The 21,460-nt window shown below is 44.2% G+C and overlaps 1 protein-coding gene across 25 annotated transcripts in view; it reads left to right on the plus strand.

Moving 5' to 3' along the window:
• The window catches only part of OCA2 (OCA2 melanosomal transmembrane protein), a 425,743-nt gene that overhangs the window by 112,774 nt on the left and 291,509 nt on the right, over nucleotides 1-21,460 (plus strand). For all 25 annotated transcript variants that reach the window (XR_013395444.1, XR_013395445.1, XR_013395442.1 and 22 more), the window contains 3 exons: nucleotides 1,058-1,182; nucleotides 4,467-4,605; nucleotides 20,800-20,932. Coding sequence is in view for 21 of the 25 variants with exons in the window: in XM_077938927.1 (XP_077795053.1) it covers nucleotides 1,058-1,182; nucleotides 4,467-4,605; nucleotides 20,800-20,932 (397 nt within the window). In the remaining 4 variants the exon portion in view is untranslated. The remainder of the gene's footprint in view (nucleotides 1-1,057; nucleotides 1,183-4,466; nucleotides 4,606-20,799; nucleotides 20,933-21,460) is intronic.

Below are 21,460 nucleotides of genomic sequence, written 5' to 3' on the forward strand. Positions count from 1 at the left end.
AGTGCAGTGGCCGGATCTTAGCTCACTGCAAGCTCCGCCTCCCGGGTCTACGCTGCCTCAGCCTCCCGAGTAGCTGAGACTACAGGCGCCCACCTAGTTTTTTGTATTTTTTTTAGTAGAGACAGGGTTTCACCGTGTTAGCCAGGATGGTCTCCATCTCCTGATCTCGTGATCCGCCCGTCTCGGCCTCCCAAAGTGCTGGGATTACAGGCTTGAGCCACCGCGCCCGGCCAAGGTCTTTTTAAAAGTTACTCAACAGGCCGGGCGCAGTGGCTCACGCCTGTAATCCTAGCACTTTGGGAGGCCAAGGTGGGTGGATCACGAGGTCAAGAGATTGAGACCATCCTGGTGAACATGGTGAAACCTCGTCTCTACTAAAAATAAACAAATTAGCTGCGTGGTGGCATGCACCTGTGGTCCCAGCTACTCGGGAAGCTGAGGCGAGAGAATTGCTTGAACCCCAGGCGTGGAGGCTGCAGTGAGCCAAGATCACACCACTGAACTCCAGCCTGGGTGGCAGAGTGAGACTCTGTCTCAAAAAAAAAAAAAAAAAAAAAAAATTACTCAACAAAGCCCTTTGCAAACTTTGAATGATAGAACCATGCTGTGATTTTGTCATCTTTGTGCCCCATCTTGTACATGCCAGGTAGATATTTGGTCTATTACTCCTTACTATTAAAAGTATCCCTTAGTTCCCTAGAGATCAGCAGACACTAGGCTCACGTGGATCCCAAATGTCAAAGCCCAGGTTGTCTAACCAGAATACCGATGGCATTACGGGGACTGAGGGTCATCACCCTGTGACAAATTAACCATGACGGGGCTGTGTGAAGGAGGAGGATCAGAGGGGTGACAGTGCTGGCTAGGGAGGGTGTAGAATGTCTAGGAACTTTGGTGGCCAGCACTCTCTCCTCTCGGCCCCCCCGGGACTCCGTGGGTCTACATCTTAACCCATGGGGCAATGTTAGTTTGGCTCCCTGTTCCTAAAGTCACTAATGAAAGGCTGCCTCTGTTCTATGAGCCTGCTGACTGGCTTGTACTCTGCGTGTGCGGCCAGGCATACCGGCTCTCCCGGGGACGGGTGTGGGCCATGATCATCATGCTGTGTCTCATCGCGGCCGTCCTCTCTGCCTTCTTGGACAACGTCACCACCATGCTCCTCTTCACGCCTGTGACCATAAGGTATGCAAAGCGCCTCTGCCGTGGGGGTTGTGGCCAGGCTCTGGCAGGCATGGGCTCTGGCTGCATGGCCTGGCTCCAGGCTCCATTCTCAGGTGCATGAAAAGGTGGGCGGTTGAGCCCACAGCTCAGTGCATTCCAGTCCAGCTCGTGTCTGCTTTGTGTGACTGCAGTACATGCTACAAGCAGTGGAGCCTCAGAAGCTGGTGGCAGAAATGTCTGCGGGAGGTGGAAGATAGAGGCTGTGCTTTCCTGGAGATTGTAGTCTCATGGGGAGACACGTGGACAAGAATGGCTCAGCCCTGGTGAAACCCCGTCTCTACTAAGAATACAAAAATTAGCTGAGTGTGGCGGCATGCGCCTGTAATCCCAGCTACTCGGGAGGCTGAGGCAGGATAATCCCTTGAACCCGGGAGGCATAGGTTGCAGTGAGCCAAGATTGTGCCACTGCACTCCAACCTGGGCAACAGAGCGAGACTCCGTCTCACAAAAAAACCAAAAAAACAGCTCACTCCAGACCACCAGGTGCCCAGGTACCAGAAGTCCTTGTCCCTGTTCTTCTCCATCACCATCTGCCACCTGGGCTGGGTTGGCAGGTCACACACATGCCGAGGGCTCACAGGGTCATGTAGCTGGGGGGAGGTGGAACAGCCACCGCAAGGTTCCTCATCAGAGGCTTGGAGGGTTGCAGGACCAATGGGGCTCAGCAGAACCAAAGTTCAGTCTGGCAAAGCTTTATAGGGCAACTCTGGGAAAGAGAAGTTCAGTTCAGATCAGTTCAGTTCCACTCCACGCCACGCCACGCCACCCCACCCCACGCCACCCCACCCCATTCAATTCCACTCAATTCAATTCTGTTTCTTTTAATTCCATCCACTTTAATCATCTATTATTTATTGGGGGCCATAGGCCTGTTTACCCAGAATCTTCTGAAGCATGAGCTGTGGTCCCGGTCCTCGTGTGGGCCCCTTCTGAAGGCACGGACCTGTGTGTTTCCATATGTATGCTCTCTATTTTAAATATGACTCCCCAGCATGTCAGCCTTGGGGCTGGCCCTGAGGACACGGGGCGAGAAGGCGAGAGAGGGGCCCCTCAGGGAGTCACCCTCCGGTCCTGCTTGTAATAGGGTGTCTTGAACAAGTCACTTCAGGTGTACTGATCTGGGTCATAACGGCAAAGAGATTAACCTGAGCTGGCATTCTGAGGGCTCTGTGAGACACAGGGCCTGCCTGGACACAAGGCATGGGACACACAGCAGGTTCCAAGGCCCCGTGGTACTGCTTCCAGGGCTCCAGGTTAATCTGGGGGATGCCTTTTGTGTTAGAACAGTGGTGGCTCTTAGAGGAGGAGTGGGGTGGGGAGGAGCACGGAGTGGCCAGCGCTGCTGGGGAGGTAGATGCAGCATCCCCAGGCCATCTGCTGCCTCCGTGTGGAGACTCAGGTTTGTACCCAGGCTCCTGCAAGCCGGGCTACACTGTCACGCCCTGTGTGGCATGGGAGGGACCCTGGGCTCTCAGCCTCCTCGCAGGGTATGGTACCGCCCCTCTCAGTGCCCAGGTGGAGAGTCAATGAGGGAGGGCGTGAACATGTTTGAAGGCTGCTGTACACTGTCACATGCACTAGTGATGGCACCAAACTGTGCCTTCTGGACGTGTCGGGGGACAAGAGTCAGGCCCATCTGCCCCCTCTAACCAGCATGACTCTGCTGCTGCCCTGGCTTGAAGACCTCCGCATATCCTCACGCTCCCCCATGGCAGCCTGGTGAGAGCAGAGTTCCAGGGCTGGGGTGCGCTGGGCACTTTGTTCCCAGCATCCCCGTATAGCCCGGGCAGCTGAGAGGTATCTCAGCCTTGCCACAATTTGTTCATATCCTCACTACTCGGAACTGCTTTTGTCATGTTGTTAGAGCAGTAATTCCATTTATTAGTCAAAAATTTGCATCTTTCAAGATTCCGGTGCTGGTGTTCTAAGATTCCCTATTTATCTGACCATATTCTTTATGGCTTTGTAAGTGCTGGCCACATTCTTCCCCTTTGTCTGGGCTAAGTGGCTTTGGTCCTTCTAGTTAACAGCTAGTCCCATTGAGATGGGTGCACCGCCCTGCCTGGTCTGGCACTGTTGACTGCTACACACACATATTTTCTTGCTAGAAGCAGATCCTGGGAGCTTCCTTAGCACTGTGCCGCTGCTGCCTCGGGGCAGAGTCTCATCTGTGGAGCCACTCCTGCTTCAGTCCCCAGGCACGCTCCTTCCTCAGCTCCCACATGGTTCCATGGGCCTGTGCTCCTCATGCCAGCAGAGGGGAGGCTGTGTGGCCGGCCTCACTCTGAGCTGATGGCCGGGAGGTGGTGGGTGGCCTCTGAGTGAGACCCGAGGCCGGGTCCTGTGTGGGAGTGGGCTGTGCGGATGAGCAGGTGTGGGGGACGCTGTGATGTGCCTTCTGCACTTTCTTTATGGCAATGTTTCCCAGCTGTGTACATGCTGGGTCCCTGGGGAGCTATAGAGCGCCACTGCCCGGGCCCACTCCCAGGCACTGGTCTGCGCCGGCCAAGCCATAGGACTCCCAGATTCTAGCACAAATCTCGTGAGGCCACGGTGGAGCTCCACAGCTGTAGAGTGTGGCCTGACAGGTCTGTGGGGTGAATACAGTTGACGCGAATCGATTGTACTCCAACACAGCTAGAAGAGAATAACTGGAATGCTCCCAGGGTAAAGAACAGATTGATAGTTAAGGAGATGGGTATCCCGTTACCTGGTTTGATTATGTGAATTACTACATTATCATACGTACCCTGAAAATGTACGTGTGTATGTGTATATCTAGTATGTATTATAGCAATAAAAAGTAAATAAATAGAAAATGCATAGATGAATGAAACAAAGGGAGGGGACGAGGAGAGAACCTAGGGCCTTGGTGTCCAGGAAGCGGGAGGTGGGAAAGGGGCTGAGTCAGCAGGCCCTGTGTGACCATCCGCTCTCCCTCCACACCAACCCCCACAGCACCAGCTGGGAGCGCTGGGGAAAGGGCACCTGATCACACTGAGGGTTTGGTGACTGGAGGCTCACTTGGGAAGGAATGTAGCTCTTGGAGTGAGCTGTGGCCTGCAGGGGTTGTTGCATTGTTCATTCCCCCCAGCGCTGCCCTCCCCACAGGTGTGTGTGTGTGTGTGTGTGTGTGTGCGCGCACCTCCCTTGTACGAACAAGTGCCTTAAAAATCTCTGGGTTGCACGTGAGCCTTTCACAATGTGCACAGTGGGACTACTTTCATTTCCTCCATTTGTGACAGGTTGTGTGAGGTGCTCAACCTCGATCCCAGACAAGTCCTGATCGCAGAAGTGATCTTCACAAACATTGGAGGAGCTGCCACTGCCATCGGGGACCCTCCAAATGTCATTATTGTTTCCAACCAGGAGCTGAGGAAGATGGTACGTACCAGCATGCTAGGGTTGCTTCCAACAAACGCATACCTCCACTTACTTAGCGCTCTACCCCACGTGGACGCCTTTGTTAGAAATGAAGATCATCACGCCACCTCTTCATAGTAAGTGCTACTGGGCATCTCAAGAGTGGGATGTTCGGTGACTGGTCCTTCAATCCTAGAGTTAACTGGCTTGAATTGACTTCATACTCATTCTGGTCAGTTTTTAAAGAAATGACTGGATAGCATGATATAGTTAGTCATGGTATGTTATATTAATTTTATTAATAGGAACTGAGGTTTCTTCCAACTTACATTAAAAACAAAATGACCTGTCCCCTCTCACTAGAGATACGGGATTCCCTTCTTAACTGTGGTGGATTAATTTACTGATAAAGGACTTAAAATTTATTTTTTAAGGGTCAGAAATGAATGTCTTTAGAAATAAATTCTTTGAAAGCCCCCTATAAATATTAGGGTATAATTTCTTTATATACTGTAATAAAGACAAAGTGTTAGAAAGTGCAAGGTATTTTACATATCTTCAAGGTGAAAATTGAACTATATCATTAATTTTTATTCTCTACTCTTTGACCATTGGAATTTTCTCAGTCTCCCTTCTCTGAGGTATCAGTGAAAATGCTTCTACATTGTGTTATTTCTTGTAGATGACGTGTGTGTGTGTGTGTGTGTGTGTGCGCGCCCGAAGGGTGTCAGTGTGTTTGTATTTGAACACTGTGTTCCATAAAAATATTTAAACCTTTGAGAACCTGCGGCTCCAGCGTGTCAGTGGCTGCAGCGTGTCAGTGGCTGCAGCGTGTCAGTGGCTGCAGCGTGTCAGTGGCTCCAGCGTGTCAGTGGCTGCAGCGTGTCAGTGGCTGCAGCGTGTCAGTGGCTCCAGCGTGTCAGTGGCTGCAGCGTGTCAGTGGCTCCAGCGTGTCAGTGGCTGCCTCGTGGAAGCAGCGCGCTCTGGAGGTTCTGGGTGCGGCTCCACACTCCCTTGCTGCCCCGGGAAACTGCTTGGCAACACTTCACCAGCTTTGCCCTGTGAGCTGAGGGGTGCAGCCACGATCATGCCACCCTGGAGTGTATCAGGTGGTAACAGAGCCTGCGGTTTATCCTAGGGGCACCTGCTATCCAGGGTGGAGCTCATGCTGATGGAATAGAACTGTTTTTAGAAAACAATTGTGTTATTAGTTTCATTCCATAAAAAAGTAATACATTTTTTGTAGAAAACAAAAGTCTCACAGACATGCACACACAATAAAAATTCATAATTCCACAAACCAGAGGTAAACCCTTTTAATATTTTGGTGCAAATAGCATCCTAGAGCGTTGGTTTGTGGATACAGATGAATACAAAAGACAGTGCAGCTTCTGCTTCTGGCCAACATGGAGTAACAGGGCCGGGATTTACTCTCTTGCTTGGGAAAGTCAAACAGAACAAACAAAAATAAACCAAAACCAGACAAAACACAGGGAACAATGGTCACGAAGTCCCTGGACACCAGGCACAAAGCGACAGTGATCCCCGTGAGACGGGAGACAGATGCGGTGAGCTCTGTGACTGCTCCAGCTCCCCACCTCCGGAGAGCCTCCAGAGCGCGGTGCAGCGAGGGACGACCCCCGCAGAGCCCATGAGACACCCTGAGTTGAGAGGATGAAGCTGAAAGTCTGGGGAGACCAGGGCAGCGAGAGTCCAGAGGGGACACAGCTGAACCGCAGAGATCCTCAGCGAGTCCCTTTGGAGTATTCAGCAGAGTGTTCAGATCAGTGCATTCGTGCGAGGAGACGACATGAGACCCGGGGAGAACAACCCAGAAAGATGAGAGGGGCGAGTGCTTGACGCACACGACGGGAATAGTGATGATGTCTATTCTGCCAGGCAGTCTGAAACCTCTTAATTTTTGTATTTTTATTTTTTTTATTTTTATTTTTTTTGAGACAGAGTCTCTCTCTGTCGCCAGGCTGGAGTGCAGTGGCGCGATCTCCACTTGCTGCAAGCTCCGCCTCCCAGTAGAACCTCTTAACTTATGGAGCACTGGGTAGAGCACTCACCAGGGTCTTGCCTCAGTCGTGAGGGGTAATTAACTACAAAGTGAACACTGCTCTGCTTCCACCTAAGAAATCTTGAAACTAAGACCCCAGAGGACCAAACTGTTTCTAAATATTTCAACTGCATCCCAGAACAAACCTCAAGAATATTTAGGCCGGGCGCGGTGGCTCAAGCCTGTAATCCCAGCACTTTGGGAGGCCGAGATGGGCGGATCACGAGGTCAGGAGATCGAGAGACGATCCCGGCTAACACGGTGAAACCCCGTCTCTACTAAAAAATACAAAAACTAGCCGGGCGAGGTGGCAGGCGCCTGTAGTCCCAGCTACTCGGGAGGCTGAGGCAGGAGAATGGCGTGAACCCGGGAGGCGGAGCTTGCAGTGAGCTGAGATCCGGCCACTGCACTCCAGCCTGGGTGACAGAGCAAGACTCCGTCTCAAAAAAAAAAAAAAAAAAAAAAAAAAAAGAATATTTAGAGTGATACAAAAATATTCGGCAACACACAGGGTAAAACTTGCAATGTCTGGCAACCAATCAGTGATTATCAGGCATGTAAAGAAGCAAGAAAATATAACCCATGACAGGCATGGTATAAACCATTTGAAACTAACGTAGAACAGACAAGGGTGTTAGAATCAGCAGACTAGGACATTAAAACTGTTACTACAACGGTGTTACAGATATTCATCAAGTAGCAACATTAAAGATACTAAAAAAGCCCCACATTAAACATCTAGACGTGAACATTACAATGTCTGAGATAGAAATACACTTGTTGGGATTAGTGGCACATTAGGTATTACATAAGGAAAGATGAATGAACTTGAAGACATAGATTCAAAATGAAACGGAGTAAAAAGATAATAACAAGGGCTGAAAAGCATTAGTAAGCTATGGGAAAACTTCAAGTGGCCTAACATATGCAATTCTCATCTCTGGAGGAGAGAGGGGAATGGAAAAAGACACCTGAAAAATGGTCCTAAATTCCAAATTTTATGAATGGTATAAACCGACAGAATCCAGAAGTTCAATGAAGCCAGAGCACAGGAAACATGAAGAATCCTACAGTAAGGCACATCATAATAAAATTATTTGAAAACAATGATGAAGAGAAAATCTTAAGTTTCTAAAGAAAAAGACATGTTACAGGCAAGGAAACAAAGATGACAATATATTTCTCTTTAGAGATAATGCACGTGTGAAGGCAACGGAGCAATACCTTTAAATACGGAAGGAAAACACCTGTGATCTCAGAATACTACACCCAGTGAAAATCTCTTTTTCTTATGTACAAAACAGACTTTTTCTCATAGAAAAGCTAAAAGGAATTCATCAGCAGCAGACCCACATGTAAGATACTAAAGGAAGTCTGTAAGGCAGAAGGAAAGTGATACCACATGGAAACATGGATCTTCACAAAGTCATGAAGAATACTAAAAAGGGTAACTACATGGGTAAATTCACGTAATTTAAAAAATTAAACCACTTTGAAGTAATTGTTTAAACAAAATAATAATGTAACATGTAAGTAGAATTGATGACAACAATAAAATAAAGCCTGGAAGGGGAGAAATTAAAGTATATTAATGTGTCAGGTGCGGTGGCTCATGCCTGTAATCGCAGCACTTTGGGAGGCTGAGGCAGGTGGATCATGAGGTCTGGAGATCGAGACCATCCTGGCTAATACGGTGAAACCCCGTCTCTACTAGAAATTAAAAACAAACAAACAAACAAACAAAAAACTAGCTGGTCGTGGTGGCACGCGCCTGTAGTGTCACCTGCTTGGGAGGCTGAGGCAGGAGAATTGCTTGAACCCAGGAGGCGGAGGTTGCAGTGAGCCGAGATTGCGCCACCGTACTCCAGCCTGGGCGAAAGAGTGAGACTCTGTCTTTAAAAAAAAAAAAAGTATATGAATGTAAGATATTTTATAGTGTATATAAACTAGTATAATATAATTTGAAGGTAGTCCGTGAAAGTTAAAAACGTATATGATAAACTCTAAAGCAACCACTAAAAGGAAAAACAAAGAGTAACAGCTAATGCCAACAAAGAATATAAGTGGAATCATAAATAGTATTTATTTAATGGAATGAAATGTAGAAAAAAGGCAAAAGGAAGCAAAGAAATTATGGAACAAATATAAAACAAATTGCAAGAGTTAAACCTAACTATATTTAATAATTACATAACATATAAATAGTTTAAATATCCCAATTAAACAGCAGGGATTGTCAGATCAAACAAGCCCCATCCAACTATAGATGCTCCTCAACTGACTTTGGGATTACATCCAGATAAACTTATTGTAAGTTAAAAATATCATAAGCCAAAATATGTTTAATATACCTGAGCCCCTGAACATCATGGCTTTGCCTAAGCCCACCTTAAATGTGCTCAGAACCCTTACATTAGCATACCATTGGGCAAAATCTCATACAAAGTCTGCTTTATAATAAAGTGCTGGATAGCTCATGTAACTTATTGAATATTGTACATTACATCAAAGTTGAGATGTTTTGCATCATTGTGAAATTGAAAAATTGTAAATTGAACCAAATTAAGTCAGGGAACATCTGCATTATGCTACTTACAAGACACACATTTAAAATATAAAGACACAAGGCCAGGCGCGATGGCTCACGCCTGTAATCCCAGCACTTTGGGAGGCCGAGGCTGGTGGATCACCTGAGATCAAGAGTTCAAGACCAGCCTGGCTAACATGGTGAAACCCCGTCTCTACTAAAAATACAAAATATTAGCTGGGCATGGTGGCGGGCACCTGGAATCCCAGCTACTCGGGAGGCTGAGGCAGGAGAATCGCTTGAACCCGGGAGATGCAGGTTGCAGTGAGACAAGATCACCCCATTGTACTCCAGCCTGGGTGATGAGTGAAACTCCATCTCAGAAAAAAATGTCTGTCTGTCTGTCTGTCTGTCTGTCTGTCTATCTATCTATCTGTCTATCTATCTATCTATCTCTATCTGTCGATCGACACAAATAAAAGTAAAGGAATGGCAAAAGACTTATCAGAACAAAGTGGCTATATTAATATCTGACAAAGTATACTGCAGAGCGAAGAATATTTCTAGGATTAAAGAATGTTTCATCATAATAAAGGGGTAAATTCATATAGTGAACATAAAAATTCCATTTATACAACCAATGACAGACCTTCAAAATATGTGAAATGTGATAGTACTGCAAGGAGGAATAGATAAATCCTTAATTATAGTGGGAGAGTTCAGTACAATTCTCACAGTAATTGAAAGAACAAGTAGAGAGAAAATCTACAAGGATATAGAAAACTTCATCATTGTTAACTAACATGATCTAGTTGACATTTATAGAAAACTCCACTCGATATCAGAAGAATGTATATTTTTTTCCAGGTGCACATAAAACATTAACCGAAATAGATTCTAGGCAATAAGACAAATCTCAATAAATTTAAAAAGATTCAAGTAATATAAAATATTTTCTCTGACCACAGTTGAATTAAATTAGAAATTAATAACAAGGATGTTTGGAAAATTCTCAAATATCTGGAAACTAACACACATTTCAGTAATCCAAGGGTCAAAGAGGAAAGTGAGATTGAAATTAGAAAGTATTTTTGTACTCATCCGCTTGGAATGCCATAACCAAATACTATAGACTGGGCAGCTTAAATAACAGCAATTTATTTCTCACAGTCTGGAGGCTAGAAAGTTCAAGATCCAGTGGATTTCATTCCCTGGTGAGGGCTCTCTTCCAGGCTTGCAGATGGCCGCTCTCTCACTGTGTCCTCATGTGGCAGGGAGGCGGGGAGAAGAGGCAGAGATGAAGCTCTCTGGTGTCTCTTCTTATACAGGCATTAATCCCAGCATGAGGGCTCTACCCTCATGACCTCATCTAAGCCTTATCACCTCCAAAAGACTCCATCTCCTAATACCACCCCACTGAGGGGGCGAGGTAGGGCTTCGGCCACAGTACTTTCGGGGAAACACGATTCAGTCCTGAGCGGTTTTGTGTTGAATTATAGTGAAAACAGAACATATCAAAATTTGTGGGATTCTTCTGTAGCAGAAGTCAGTAGACTTCTTAAAAGGCTATATATAGTTAGTTTTATAGGCATGTGGGCTGTATGGTCTCCATTGCAATTACTCAGCCGCACCACTATATAGCATGAAAGTAGCCATAGACAACACATAAATGAATGGATATGGCTGTATTCCAGCTCCATGTGTGCTGGTCCCTACTCTAAAGCAGTATTTAGAAGGAAATGTATAACACTAAACACCTGTATTTGAAAAGATGTGTCTCAAATCCATAACCTCAGCTTTATCCTATGGAATCAGAAAAAGAAATTAAAGTAAGCAGAAGAAAAAAATATATACAGACTAGAAAAATAGGGAACATCAATGAAAGCAAAAGCTGGTTCTTTGACAAGATCAGTAATATTGACAAACATCTCGCCAAGCTGATGAGGAAAATGAGACAGAAGATTCAAGTTACTAATATCAAGAATAAGAGTTGTTATATTACAGCAGAGCACACAGACGTTACACTATTCTTAGCGAAGATCATGGACAACTCTATGTAAATGATCTGACAGCTTAGATAAAATAAAACTTTTTTTTTTTTTGGAAAGACACACTCTTTAAAACTTCACTCAAGAAGAAGTAGGTAACCTGAGTTGCCCTATAGCTATAGAAATAATCAAATATGCAGTTAAAAACCTTCCCACAAAGAACAAAACAAACATAAACAAACAACTCAGCCTAAGATAGCTTCTTTGTTGAATTCTCCCAAATAGTTAAGGAAAAAATAATGTCATAATACCAATTCTATACAAAGCTTTACAGTAAATTGAAGAGGACACAATATTTCCCAATTAATTCTATGAGGCCCTGATATGTAAACTAGACAAAACCAGTATGAGAAAAGGCAACGATAGATAAATATTTCTTGTGAACATAGATTTAATATTTTAAAAATTAGTAAATCCAATTTAACAGTATATACATAGGTAATACATCTTAGCCAAGTAGAATTTATCCAGGAATGGAAGATTCTTACGATATTTGAAATATTAATCAATGTAATTTACTATGCTAACAAACTAAATGAGAAAACCATGTGATCATCTCAATAAATGCAGAAAAAACATTTGGCAAAATCCGGTATCTATTACTGATAAAATCTCTCAAGAAACTAGGGATAAAAGAGAAATTCATCAACCCAATAAAGAATATCTGAGACTCTGTAGCTAGCATCACACTTCACTGAGAATAAGTGAATGATTTCCCTCTAAGATTAGAAACAAGACAAGGATGTCTGTTCTCACTATTTTTATTCAACATTTTATTGGAGGCTGTAGCTCATGCGATAATGCGAGAAAAGAAATACAAAGCATCAATATTGGTAAGGAAGAATTAAAAGTCTTTATTTGCAGAAGACACAGTCGTCCATGTAGAAGATTTAATGCAATCCACAAAAGAGCTCCTACAAATAATAAATAAATTTGACAAGGTTGCAGGATACAGAGTCCATATACAAAAATTAATGGTTTTCCATATTTAGCAATAAATAACTGAAAATTAAAATTTCATTTACAGTAGCACAAAACATATGCTGTATTTGGTATTGCATATGACCAAACAGATGCAAGGTCTATATACTGAAAACTACAAAACTGCAGAGTAATTAAAGAAGATCTAAATAAATTAAGAGGTACACCTTGTTTATGGGCTGGAAAACTCAATATTGTTAAGCTATCAATTATTTCCAAATTGATCTATAAATTCAAGCAATCCCCATCAAAACCATAGCAGGTTTTTTCTTTGAGTAGAAACCGACAAGCTGATTCTAAAATTGATATAGAAATTCAAAGTATCCAGAATGACAAAAAAAGAAAAACAAACTGAAAGGGCTAGTAAATCCTGACACCAAGATGTATTATAAAGTCTCAGTAACCAGCACAGTGGTTTTGGCATCAAGACAGACAGGCAGATAAATAGAATAAAGTAGGGAGTGTAGATACAGACCCACACATAAGTGAACTACTGATTTTTGACCAAGGTGCAAAGCCAAGTCAGCAGAGACAAGATAGTGTTTTCCACAAATTGTCCTGGAACAAATGGATATTCACATGCAGGAAAATGAACTTCAGTCCACACCTCCTACTATATCCACAAATTATCTCAAACTGGATCATAGATGTAAGTGTAAAACCTAAAACCTTAATTTCTAGTGGAAAACCTAAGTTGTAGTAGAATAGGTAGAAAAATAGTTCAAGTGAAGATGTGGCTGCTGTACTTCATTAGACTCTTTGTAGAACTTGGCTGTCAACTTGGCTGTTTTTCTCTTCTTTTTATGACAACATTTAATGAATGCTGCAACAGTTTAACTCTCCTGACTAGCATCGCATTAGTGTTAATGTAAAATCCTAGGCATGGTGTATTTCTTACACACAACCCGAATTAACTCTGCGCCATTTTAAGCCTGCCTTTGCAGTCCTAGATTGAAATATTCTGAACTAAACGATACGAAGTGACCCAAGACAGACACTGGCTGTGTTTCTACCAAGCCATGTAGAAAACGGAGGGCAAAGAACAGTCTGTCAGACCACTGCTACAATCCTCCATGGCATGCTGACAAGCTGTTTTAAGATATCCAGAATTTAAATATGATGGTAGGAGAGAAAGGTGAGGTTTTGCAGAAATACTCAGAGGGCCCTGGAAGTGAGGTACCCCCTATGGTCTTGCTGAGGCTCAGCCCAGGCTTGTCATACAATTGTCTGCCAAAGTGACATTCTCTGCAGAGATGGCCTTAGGACTGTCCTTGTTTTACTGAAGATGGCATTCCTTGTCTTCTACATAATGACTTTCCCTGAATTTGGGAATTAAACTGTAATGGAGTCTCGCTCTGTTGCCCAGGCTGGAGTGTAGTGGCGAGATCTTGGCTCACTGCAACCTCCGCCTCCTGGGTTCAAGCGATTCTGTTGCCTCAGCTTCCTGAGTAGCTGGGATTACAGGTGTGCACCACCACGCCTGGCTAATTTTTATATTTTTAGTAGAGACAGGGTTTCACTGTGTTGCCCAAGCTGGTCTTGAACTCCTGACCTCAGGTGATCCGTCTGCCTTGGCCTCCCAAAGTGCTGAGATTATAGGCATGAGCCGCCGTGCCCAGCCTTGATTTTAATTTATTTCACAGTGGTTTGGAGATACGGAAACACTTCTCTGTACGGAGACACAGATGCGCTCGTAGTTTCAGGGACAGTGTCTTCAGCTGAGATAAATTTGTAAAGCCTCGTTATCAGTAGTGACGCACAGCCATACATTTGCATCACGTGATGTGCATATTTATTTTGCATTGTTTAGTTTTTCATCAAGGAACTCAAATAGGAAGAAAACAGATTGTGAAATAAAACTTAGGTTTGAAATTAATTTTAAAATTATTCATGAAGAGGAAGTCCTACAGTAATCAGGCAAGATAAAGAAATAAAGACTACCCCAATTGGAAAAGAGGAAGTCAAACTATGTCTGTTTGCCACTGATAGGATCTTATACCTAAAAACTCTAGACTCCTCCAAGACTCCTAGATTTGATAAATGAATTCAGTAAAGTCTCAGGTTACAAAATCAAGGTACACAAATCAGTAGCACTGCTATACACCAACAGTGACCAAGCCAAGAATCAAATCAAGAACTCAGTCCCTTTCACAATAGCTACCAAAAAATAAAATACCTAGGGATATACTTAACCAAGGAGTTGAAAGATGTCTAAAAGGAGAACTACAAAATACTACTGAAAGAAATCATAGATGACGCAAACAAGTGGAAACGTGCTCATAGATTGGAAGAATCAGTATCACAAAAATGACCATATTGCCCAAAGTAACTTACAGATTCAATGCAATTCCTATCAAAATACCAATATCATTTTTCACGGAATTAGAAAAACCAATCTTGAAATTCATATGGAACCAAAAAAGAGCCTGAATAGCCAAAGCAATCCTAAACAAAACAAATCTAGAGGCATCACATCGCTCAACTTCAAATTATACTAAAAGGCTATAGTAACCAAAACAGCATGGTACTGGTATAAAAGTAGACACACAGAGCAGTGGAACAGAATTGAGAACGCAGACATAAAGCCAAATACTTACAACCAACTGATCTTCAACAAAGTATACAAAAACATAAACTGGGTAAAGGACACTCTATTCAATAAATGATGCTGGGAAACTGGCTAGCCACATGTAGAAAAATGAAACTGGATCCCCATATCTCACGATATACATAATAACTCAAGATGAATTAAAGACTTAAATCTAAGACTTGAAACCATAAAAATTCTAGAAGAAAACCTATGAAAAACTCCTCTGGACATTGACCTAGGCAAAGAATTTAGGACAAAGACACCAAAAACAAATGCTGCAGAAACAAAAATAAATGGGATCTAATTAAACTGAAAAGCTAATCAGACCGGGCATGGTGGCTCGCACCTGTAATCCCAGCACTTTGGGAGGCCAAGGTGGGAGGATCACTTGAGGTCAGGAGTTAGAGACCAGCCTGGCCAACATGGTGAAATCCTATCTGTACTAAAAAAAAAATTAGCTGGGCGTGGTGGTGCATGCCTGTAATCCCAGCTACTCGGGAGGCTGAGGCAGGAGAATCACTTGAACCAGGGAGGCAGAGGTTGCAGTGAGCCGAGGTCACACCACTGCACTCCAGCTTGGGTGACGAAGACAGACTCTGTCTCAAAAAACAAAAAACAAGAAGGAAATAACCATCAAAGTAAACAGAGAACCTACAGAATGGGAGAAAATATTTGCAAACTATGAATCTGACAAAGGACTAATATCCAGAATCTACAAGAAACTCAAATTAGCAAGAAAAAAAACCAAATAATCTCAATAAAAAGTAGGCAAATGACATGAGTAGACATTTTTCAAAAGAAGATATGCAACTGGCCAAGAAACATATGAAAAAATGCTGAACATCACTAATCATCAGGGAAATAAAAATTAAAAGAATGAGATATCATCTTACTACAGTCAGAATGGCCATTATGGCCATTATTAAAAAGTCAAAAAACAATAGATGTTGGCACAGATGTGGTAAAAAGGGAACGCTTATACACTGCTGGTTTGAATGTAAATTAATACGACCCCTAATGAAAATACTGTGGAGATTTCTCAATGAACTAAATGTGTATCTACCATTCAATCCAGCAATTAAGCCACGGGTATCTACCCAAAGGAAAAGAAGTCATTATATCAAAAAGACACCAGCACACTTAGGTTTATCACAGCACAGTTCACAACTGCAGATACATAGACTCAACCTAAATGCCCATCAATAGATAAGTGGATAAAGAAAATTTGAGATGTGTATGTGTATGTGTGTGTGTGTATATATATATATGTGTGTGTATATATATATATGCGTGTATACACACCCCCCACACGCCATAGAATACTGTTCAGCCATAAAAAAGAATGAAATAATTTCTTTTGCAGCAAATTGGATGGAACTGGAGGCCATTATTCTAAGCAAAGTAACTCAGAAATGGAAAAGCAAATACCACATGTTCTCACAAGTGGGAGCTAAGTTGTGGGTATGCAAAGGCATACACTGGTAACGACAACATTGGAGACTAGGAAGAGCGGAGGTTGGGAGGGGGTGACGGATGAAAAACTACATATTATGTACAATGTCCACTACTCCGGTGATGGGTGCACTAAAATCCCAGACTTCACCAGTATACAATTTATCCATGTAACCGAAAACTACTTGTACCCCTAAAGCTAATGAAAAAACATTAACAAATAAATTGAATACTTATGTAGTTCGGAGGAATAATAAATCAGTACTAGAGTTTGGAACAGTAAAGAAGTCACATCTGAAAACTTGTCCACATTTTCTGAGTATTATGCAGAAATGACGGGAAGTTGTGAGGAAAGTTCTTGCCACCTACCATTGCTGCATCAGGCTCAGGTCTCCCAGGTCTCCTGGGATAACTCTCTGTTGGTGGAATTTCCAGCACGGTTTGGGTAGGTAGGGAGGACCTCCAGGATCCGCCACATGGACAACCACTTATTCCCCAGCCACAAGCCTCCCTTGGGTAAGCATGAATTTCTGGCTGTAGCATCCACGTGCACCAACCCCCATTGCACTTTCAGCTCCTAACAAGCTGAGGGGATAAAGTTTTACTTTGCTGGTTACATTTGCTCCTTTATGCCTGTTCTACAGAGACTCACCGTGGTGAACAAAACTATTCAACTATCTTTAAAATGATGCCTGAAAAGTCTCTTGAGGGACGCGTGCCCGTATGCTTCTGAGTGGCATCTTTCTAAGAAGACAGGTTTCCCTTCATGCCCCACGTTGTGCACTTGGATGCTTTTTATACTTTTCTCACCATACCGTGCGCTGGGCTTGCTGGGACGTTCTTCCCGTTTTCCCACCATACCGTGTGTGCTGGGGTGTTCTTCATGCTTTCTCACAATGCTGTGTGTGCTGGGGCATGCTTCACGTTTTCCCATCATGCCTTGCATGCTGGGACGTTCTTTCCGTTTTCTCACCATGGTGGGCATGCTGGGGCGTTCTTCAGGCTTTCCTGCCATATTGTGCGTGCTGGGACGTTATAATTATGTTTTCCCACCATGCCGTGCGTGCTGGGGCATTTTTCACGTTTTCCAACCATGCCATGCTTGCTGGGGAGTTCTTCAGGCTTTCCCTGCCTTACTGTGCGTGCTGGGACGTTCTTTACGTTTTCCCGTCATGCCGTGCATGCTGCCACGTTTTTCCTGTTTTCCCACCATCCTGTGTGTGCTGGGACGTTTTTCACGTTTTCCCACCGTGCTGTGCGGGCTGGGATGTTCTTCAGGCTTTTCCTGCCATACTGTGCCTACTGGGACGTTCTTTATGTTTTCCCAACATTCTGTGTGTGCTGGGATGTTTTTCACGTTTTCCCACCATGCTGTGCGGGCTGGGGTGTTCTTCCGGCTTTCTCTGCCATACTGTGCATGCTGGGACATTCTTTATGTTTTCCCATCATGCTGTGCGTGCTGGGACATTCTTTTCATTTTCCCACTATGCTGTGTGTGCTGGAAGCTTCTTCATATTTTCCCACCATGCCATGCATGCTGGGGCATTTTTCATGTGTTCCTGCCATGTTGCATGTGCTGTGAAGTTCTTTGGCTCCTCCCCCACTGCTGTTTTTCCCCCACTCCGTTGGGTGATAACTTACACAGGGTCTCTCTCTTGTGGGCCTCGTTCTGCGTCTCTGGCCCCCTCTGAATTTCCTTTGCAGGTTTTGTTTTTTGGTTTGTTTCCACACACCTCTTCAATATCTGTGGACTCAGGGGTCTTCGTTTTTGACCTTTTTCTCCTCTCAGGTCAGCGTTGGCTAGCAGAGCTCGTCCCCTCTGTGGCTTGCTCTGTTTCCAGCCTGCTGGGATCCATGTCTCTGCCAGAGGCTCTTCCTTTAGACCGTGTGTGCCAGGTCCCCTGCACCCGTGCTTGATGGAGCCCTTACAAGCAGCGAGACCCGCACCCCCCATCTGCCTGTTATACCCATTCCTGCGGTGCTGGTTCCCCTCCTTACTGACCGTCTAGACAGGATTATATTTTCAAATTACACCATGCATATTTTACTAAAATATTCAATAGATTCAGTTAAACACTTCGTAAGTTTTTCTTTTTTTTTAGTTTTTTCACATGCAAGAATTCAAGAAATTATTTTGGCGTGAGCCCCTCCCTTAACAACCTAATGAGCCATTCTGACTTGTCACAGAGGTAGCCTGAAGCGTCATTCCTAGAAAATGATATTGGTGGGCCCGAAGTCCCACAGGCGTGTCCCCTTAAATATATGTAGATTATGAATCTTTGAATGTTCTAATCTGATTGGAGGTTCCTCTTTTGGTTGGCTTACGTGCCTAATATTTGACTATTTAATCCATCAAATGAGGAAAAATTAAGAAGAAAATGACTGAGTGGAGCCCATAACAAAACAATGCAAAGCAGAAGTGGCACCTTGAAGCAGAAAGAGCGCATTTAGGTGCTGAATTGATATGAGTGTGCTGGTGGGTGGTTTTGTTACTGGGAACACAAAGGAGGAGAGTCTAGGACATTACAGAGGCATGTAAAAGCAGCAGGGCGGCCCAGATACCTGCACCTAATAAGCTTAGCTCAAACATCTGCATCCCGCTGCACACTGCATCTGCCTGTTTCCTAAAATGATCGGTTTGGATTTTTCCCTTATCATTGCTGTTACTTGATGAATCCACCCATCACAAGTCTAGCAGCAACCAAATGCTTCACTCAGTGCTGTGTCATTTTGCTGTGGACGTACACCCAGGACCTCCTTAGTTTTTTTTTTTTTTCTTTTATCTACTCATCACTTTTTTCTCCAATTGCCTGAACATTTAAATGGGGCAAAACTTTATAGTTATTATGTTCTAAAGGGACCAAGAATTAATCAGGATATAGGTACTTCTGTCTTTTTGGGACATTTTCTCTAAAAAATACTAACAATTGCATTTCGTGACCCAGCTAGTGTATAAATATATTAGTACTATATTTTAAATCATCTTCTCTGACCCAACGGTTCATTTTTTTTTTTTTTTTTTTTGCTTCTGAGTTTAGAAGAATTTAAAACAGTTTCATAAGCCCCTGAAAGTATCGTGGACCTTTTTCAGGTATCTGGGGTATGAATTACAGAGATAAACACGAAATTCAATGTAATACCCCCATTGAAGAACTATCAGAAAAGTGGTGCATTCTTCTATATGATCACCCAGAGCATTCCACGAGTCCCGCCTCTGTGTGGTTTCCCTGCTATCTGTCGAGGAATTAGCTTATACAACTCCGTCTGTCATTTGTAATGCTGTTTGCAAGGACAACCATTGGATGTACCGGTAACTGCAAGGGATTAAGCGTTTCAGATTATTATATATTGGCAAGCTCTAAACTTTGACACAACTTCATTGATAATGGCCTCTAGTTGTGTTGTATCTTTAACAATGTTGAAAGTGATTTCACCTATTTTCTAAAAGTGAGAGAAAAATACATACATTTTAAGAAGGAACAATTAATATAGTTTAAATCACTCAAACCCAGACCTTTGGAAGGTGATTTTCCAAACTCCTGTTGTGGGATCCTCACTAATGTTCCGTGTGACTTGTCACCCCTCTACCTGTGTAAGAGGCTCCCACGGCCCCCAAGGCAGAGCCGGACTGCCCGTTGTCGCTTCCACCCTGCCGCCTGTCGCTCCCCATGGTCGTGCATTGTAACTGTGCCTCTGACCCTCTCTGTGCACATGTGATCTGTGGACGCTACAGAAAAGACCTTGAGTTCTTGCCAGATGGCCAGCTTCATGGGGATACGAGCCTCATCTGTCCTGCTGGGGGCTCAGGAGGTGCCTGCACAGATGTGCTGAAGGTATGAAAGCACATGGTCAGTGAAAGAACAGAACCAACCAATGACGATGCTGACTTATTCCAGGACAGATCAACCTAGTGGGGATTTTGCCCAGCTGTAAAGAAACCCTCAGTGGCCAGCCATGTGCAGAGCCCCAGGCAGGCAAAGCCGGGAAGGAGAGGTTCCTGCCTGGATCCCTGCTGCTGGTCCCCATGCTCTGAGTGGTCCCAGCCCTGAGGGGCCCTGGGTGCCCTGCGAAGGGCTCTGCGCTCCAGCCGCGAGGACTCTTTCAAACCAATGGAGTGAGATGTGTAAAAATTCAACTTACCTTTAAATGGGCAAATATTGTCAGACTGTTTAGTGTTTGTCCCATTCAGTCTTTTTTCACCCTATCTGGGGGAAGGCATCAATCTAGTGGTGAAGACGGACTGAGCGAAGGTTCAGTTAGATGTGGTAGCCTCTTTTTGTTTCTCCCTATGACAGCTTGTCATTTGTGTAAGAATTGGTTTTTGGCTTTTGACGTGAAAGAAACAAACCTTAACAATTTTCAAAATCATGGTAAGGAATCTGTGGTGTTCCTTGGGCTTTGTGCTGGGCTCCAGCACCTCTGCCTAAGGTCCTGGAGCTCCTGGTGAGCCCCTTCCCTCCTGGGCTCTGGCCCTCCCTGGACCCTGACCCGGGGAGCTGCTGCCTGTGCAGAGGAAAGGCCCGTGGCCATTTCATTACCCCTTGTCTATTTCCAGGGCCTGGACTTTGCCGGATTCACTGCACACATGTTCCTTGGGATTTGCCTTGTTCTCCTGGTCTCCTTTCCACTCCTCAGACTCCTTTACTGGAACAGAAAGCTTTATAACAAGGAGCCCAGTGAGATTGTTGGTGAGTACAGGTGCCTCTCATGTAGGCTCAGATTTCGTTACCATGATATTGTTTACCAGGGGAAGTTCTTATCAGGAAGTACCTGTCGATGGGTTGCTGGATGCTCAGTATCAGTGACTCTCCACGTCCGCCTCCTCGTATACACTGTGTTTTCAGGGCTCTGTCATGAGCTGTGCCTCTTCAGTTTTCTGTGAAGTGTACTGTGCTAAAATGTGGGGAGTTATGGCCACCATGTACAACTCATATGTCATAGCCTCCTAAAGCCATGTGTGTGTGGTACAAACACACTCACATAGACTGTAGTGCTGTAATAGTGTATCATAGCCTGAGTGCTAAATATGACTGCAAATACAGCAACATAACCCGGCACAGGAGGTGATGTGCCCTGTCAATCAAGAGCACATGCTAGGCTGGGCGCGGTGGCGCACGCCTGTAATCCCAGCACTTTGGGAGGCCGAGGGGGGCGGATCACCTGAATCAGGTCAGGAGTTTGAGTCCAGCCTGGCCAACATGGTGAAACCCCGTCTG

Source organism: Macaca mulatta, chromosome 7, assembly GCF_049350105.2.
Source record: "Macaca mulatta isolate MMU2019108-1 chromosome 7, T2T-MMU8v2.0, whole genome shotgun sequence".
Lineage (NCBI taxonomy): Eukaryota > Metazoa > Chordata > Mammalia > Primates > Cercopithecidae > Macaca > Macaca mulatta.